This window comes from Bidens hawaiensis, unplaced genomic scaffold (assembly GCF_021521415.1).
Source record: "Bidens hawaiensis isolate Kalapana, Puna unplaced genomic scaffold, B.hawaiensis_p1.1 tig00019623_1, whole genome shotgun sequence".
NCBI lineage: Eukaryota > Viridiplantae > Streptophyta > Magnoliopsida > Asterales > Asteraceae > Bidens > Bidens hawaiensis.
This window is the reverse complement of record NW_027492977.1, coordinates 46,903-52,311: the sequence shown is the minus strand read 5'-3', so window position 1 is coordinate 52,311 and position 5,409 is coordinate 46,903. Positions and strand designations below refer to the sequence as shown.

The window sequence follows — 5,409 nt, the reverse complement described above, 5'->3', positions numbered from 1 at the left end:
TGATGGTCCTAGGGAGTGGTTATAAAGATTCTGATGGATTTTGACAGTACACGCAGGACTGTGGTTGGTGAGAGTAGGTGCGGCTGACAGCTGACATTTCGTGTTACAGTATACTTTTCCTGGTACTGTTGTCAGTGTGCAGTCAAAAGGTAAAAATCTCTGAAACACGCAACTGGTTCCTTCTGGGCGGGGGTAATCCCCTTACATCTGAAGAATAGACTAAGTGTTTTGTGCGTGTAGCCTTGCGCGTATAGCCTTCTGCGTGAAGGCCATTTCTTTGAACGTTGTGGGTCCGGCGGCTCCAGTTGGTCTTCGCGCAAGCGTCCTTGTAACGAATCCTGCGCGTATCACTGCGCAGGCGTCCTTATAAGGAATCCTGCGAGTCCATCTGGCTCTGCTGGAACCAGCGTTCTCAGAGTTTATTAACAGGGTGAACTTCTGGATTTAAGCGAAAAGGTGGTTGGTTTCTGTGCAGACGTTCATGCGTAAAGGGTTTAGTTTTTAAGGTGTCCCGCGGGGATTCTTCCCGCAGGTGTCGCACATAACTCCTTTTTATTTGATGCGGGTAGATGCGTAACCTTCTCGTAGTCAGGGACGTTGAGTTTCATTTGTAGATTCTCCATGAGGTCTTGGTATTTCAACATAGTGATCAGTTATGTTGAAGTCAATTCCATCTTGGAGCTTCAAACAAACTAGCTCTCAATGTTCCCTTTTTCCGCGCGCGCATAAATGATTTGGGTCTTAATTAGGAAATTAGGATATCGTTTGAACATAGTTTTACTTATTGATCATTGAAGAGGTATGCAACCCATTAGACAGAAACGACTTAGAATTAAGTTATGAAAACACAAAACCCATCCGCGCTGGCGCATAACATATGCCCGCGCTGATCCTAACATGGCGCGCATCGCATCCGCGCTGGCGCATATAACATATGCCCGCGCTGATTCTAACATGGCGCGCATCGCATCCGCGCTGGCGCATATAACATATGCCCGCGCTGATTCTAACATGGCGCGCATCGTATTCACAATCACCTAATAATTAGGTTGATTACTTGGTTTATGGGATTGGGAAATTACCGGGTGTCACATAATCTATTTATCTTATTTATCTTCAAAAGTTTGAGTTTCTTTCTTCTAAATCTTGAATTGGTCAAAATTATGTGATTTAGAAATTTGCAAGCCATATAGTAGTGAAACTTCCCATGATAATGATATTTACTTTAGTTATCGTTAAGGTTAGTTCATGATTTTCTCTTTTAATTTATCACCACCATCAAATTAAGAGTGTGTAAACCTATACTGACAATGCACATGAGCCTGTCACACATACCTCGTGTTGTATAGACACAACATGAAACAACATGCACACATGGGTATACAATCATGTTCTTTAATTCACAAACATAAGTACATAACAATAACACTTTGGCAAGAATTTGAAACTCATTTAAGGCATCAGTTGTTTTAGCCTGGCCTAGTTCGAGACACAACAATTATATCTCTAAATTTTGTTTAGCCTATCACATCTAATTTCCGCTACAATTTAACTAAATATCATATTCACTAAATTTATCTTTAAATTTTGTTTGACAAACCAAATATGATTATCCATCTCTATCTTTTTCTCACTCACAAACACTTATTTTATTTTTCTCTTTATTAAATCCTCACAAACATTTACAGAGATGATAAATAGTGGATATATATATATATATATATATATATATGTTTGGAAAAATGACTACTCGTAAAACTCTAATTTTAGAGATGAATGGTAATTGAAATCTCGATGGTGATGAAAAATAAAGTATGAGCATCAATATTAGCTTAAGCAGACAATCATTTTAATGACTTATGTGTGTTTGATGATCATGTCCTCGTTGACATACTATTTTTAGGTTTTCAAGATAGGTAACACCTTTCTACTTTCTCAAAATCCTTACCTGATAACATTTTTTTTTGTCTGGTGACATTTTTTTTTGTCTGATGACATTTTCTTTGTCCGACAACATCTTTCTACTTTCACGAAATCCTTACAATTTTACCACTCGATATCACTACGCCTATTAACCACTACTACTTTAACATTGTCTCCAAGTTACATTCACCATCAGCATCTCTCTACTATCTACCACCACCGTCAAATCATGAGTTAACACTGACAAGTAAGTAATTTACAATAATAATAATCTCTATCAACAAACAGTATCTAATAATAATCATGAGTTCAGTATAAGGACGGCGGGTGCAAAGTAACAATTTCAATGGCGGAAGAAACCCTACCCTACCCGACCAAAACCCCACCGGCGATTTCGAAACAGTTGCTCGATCGTGGCTAGCCACTCTTCCGACGGGCAAGCCTTTAAACCCATCCGACGTCGAAACGTGGCTCCAATCATCATTACTACCTGATCACATCAAATCCATGCCTCCATCCGACGTCTACCAGCTCATCAAATCCTTTTCATCATCATCATCATCATTCTATTTCATTTTTACCCTATACGCTTGCTTGCTTTTTTATGTTAAATGATACATTTGTGTACATAATATGGTTATTGTGTTGAATTGTTGATTATGTTTATATAATAGGAAAAAGATCCCTTTTATTTTCGTTTCCAACGGTCGGAGCAATGGATGCCAGTATACAATTGGTTAGAGAGTTTAAACACAGATGAGGTAGTTAGCAAAATACAAGTTCAAGACTGGCTTACTGCAAATGCAGAGATCATGAGAGATGTGTTGGGAAAATATCCCGGTTATCATCTGGTGCATTACATTAGAAAGTGCCACAAGAAAATACTCAAGAAAAGAGACAAGAAAGAGGTAAAATTCATATCACAGCTTCCTTTTATTTTGTGTTCATTCGATTCAATAAGCTTTCTTCTTGTGATGCGGTTCCATAGTAGTTTTGGGAAAACTGCAAGAAAATGCAATGTACTAGAATACTAGTCAGTTTTTGGTTTTTAAAGTTATATACAACACACATTCGTTTAGTTATTTAATTGAATTTACTTACTTTTTCTTACCAAATTACGCTGTTTGTTTCATCAACTGCTAAAAACAGTATGCTGTTACGAATTACGTATGTTGATAAGAAACGGTATGTCCATTAAATGGTTAAAAAGGGTACATTGATTTTTCACGCATTTTGCTATCATATTTATTTTGTGGTCACTTGATTCAAATAGCTTCTTTTTTTGTTGCATGGTTACATTTTATTTTGCGGAAATCTGCAATAAAGTGCAACGTACTCGTCACTTTTTAGTTTTGTTATATGCAATACACGTTCTTTTAATTGTTTAATGCAACAGACTTACCATTTCTTACCAACCTATGCGGTTTGTTTCATTAACTGCTGACTAACGGTATGTTGTTACAAATCGCATATTTTGGCAAGACATGGCAAGTATTGTCATGCAGTTTGCTATCTAATTTATTGCAAAAAGCTTTAAAGAAGAATTAGGCAAAGATCCTACATTATCTTTCCTATTACGACCTAACTTTATTTAAATTTGATAGTGGCGACTTAATATGTTATTACTTATTCATTTTGCAGGGATTGCATACTCGTGTTAAGAAAAGGTCTTCAAAAGCTCACAAGACCGAGGAAAAGAAATCACTAGCTAAGCCACCAAGTATGACTTACGGTTTTTCATGCATCACTCTTCTTTTATTACGTTAATGAATTCATTGGTTTCCGTTTATGTCCATTTTTTTAATTGTTTAAATTGATATTATAAAAAAGTTGATTCTTTATTTTTTTATTTTTGCAGGTAGTAGCGCGACTAAACTCCCAAAGGACAGTCCTACATACATGGTGAAGCGAAATGAAGCTTTTCAAAAATACCAGATGTGAGTTTTGTTTTATATCTTTATAATTCTTCAAAGATTTAGTTATATAAACCGTTCCCGTGTTTTGTGAAATTTGCACAAGATGTTCATTTTTGTTTTTGAAATTCAAGGTTTGTCAATATGTTCATGGTTCTGTAACACCTTTGCTCTCTAACTAAGTTCTCCATATGTTTTTTGGGCAATTTTATCATTCCGTTTTCCAAACAGATACAAAAACTTACCGTAATTTATGAACATTGGATTTGAAATCACGATGAAAACATGTCTTTTAAAAGTCAAACTGAAAGCCTTTAAAACATAATAAAGCTTAATTGGGAAAAAGAAAAGGAGGGGGGGGGGGAGTGTTGACAAAATTGTAAAACTAGGGACTATATTGAATTTTTAAGAAATGTGTACCTTGTGTGCATATTTTGCAAAATACAGGGATGGTTTTTGTAATTCACATTTTTCTGTATTTTACAAGAATCCTCGTTTTGAGCAAAATAGTCATGTCGGATTGTCAGACGTGGGGGTATAATTTCTGACACGACACGAACCTAATTAAAAAATCACAGATTTGGTTTAGTCTAGACGGGTTTGTCAGTTTCGTGTTTGAGCCCGCAAATACGTTTAGCTACATGTGCTGTGTTTGTGTCAAACCAACTGGTTCACTGTTTGACCCTTTTTATTGTTTTTAAAATGTGTTTTGTGTAATAATTTGAACTATCTGGGCTTTTTTGCCAAAATTTGAAGGTTCAAAAACAAGTTGGCGTATTTAAAACATAATTTTTAAAAGACAATACAAATAACATGTAGTTTTAGAATCTTAGGTATTAATATGAAAAAAAGAGTCATGCGGATCATTTGTGTCGACCTGCGAATACATGTGTCATGTTTAGGTTATTGTAAAACTTTCGGGTGCGTGTCGGGCTCGACCCGCCAACCCATGAAATTGGCTTGTTTAGCCACTTGTACTATTAGGCTATGTGTAGTGGAGGGGCTACAAAATGGGGCGTTTTGTGTCATGTGGCGCCCCGTCAGCAAATTGTGAGTTTTTGTATTAGGGGTGCAGTGGTGTTTCGCCCATTTGTAGCCTGGGGGAGGGGGGAGGTGTTGTCGCTTCAATTTCTCGCCCAATACATACACCCTTAATAATGTAGTTATGGCTCACAGTTTCCATTCATTGTGTCAACAGTTTAACAGAAATGGAAAAACAGCTTAGCGCTATGTTTCAGAATCAAGAAACCGCAAAAGTTGTAACAGGGCCATGATTATCATTTATCATAAGTTAGCACGTTGCACAAACATAACATATGTATGCTGTCGTTTTGGTGAAGATGGAGCCAAATTTTATGAGCATCTAATGTTTCTACTTTCTGGTGCCATTTACAAAGTCTGTGTGAAATGTAAGGCGGGTTTTTTATGAGGATTATTTTGTTGCACCTTTTTTGTTTCACACACAACTAGATCACACCAACTTCAATTTTGGTTTCCAAAATAATTAATAAAAAAAGTATAATTATATAAAAGATTAATTTATTTTTCATAATTTAATTATTTTGTGCATCGT

The 5,409-nt window shown here is 36.2% G+C and overlaps 1 protein-coding gene across 1 annotated transcript; it reads left to right on the top strand.

Annotated features, from left to right (window-relative positions):
* Positions 1–2,590: 2,590 nt before the first annotated feature.
* Positions 2,591–5,110, top strand: LOC143558718 (uncharacterized). Its single transcript, XM_077047501.1, has 4 exons — positions 2,591–2,831; positions 3,565–3,643; positions 3,782–3,860; positions 5,035–5,110. Exons 1-4 carry the CDS (start codon positions 2,643–2,645, stop codon positions 5,108–5,110), a joined length of 423 nt encoding a protein of 140 aa, XP_076903616.1. The 5' UTR covers positions 2,591–2,642.
* The last annotated feature ends 299 nt before the right edge of the window (positions 5,111–5,409 follow it).

Coding starts and splice junctions, on each gene's coding strand:
- LOC143558718 (XM_077047501.1), top strand. CDS start 2,643: ATGCCAGTATACAATTGGTTAGAGAGTTTAAACACAGATGAGGTAGTT. Junction 2,832..3,564: donor AGAAAAGAGACAAGAAAGAG/GTAAAATTCATA, acceptor TTCATTTTGCAG/GGATTGCATACTCGTGTTAA. Junction 3,861..5,034: donor GCTTTTCAAAAATACCAGAT/GTGAGTTTTGTT, acceptor TTGTGTCAACAG/TTTAACAGAAATGGAAAAAC.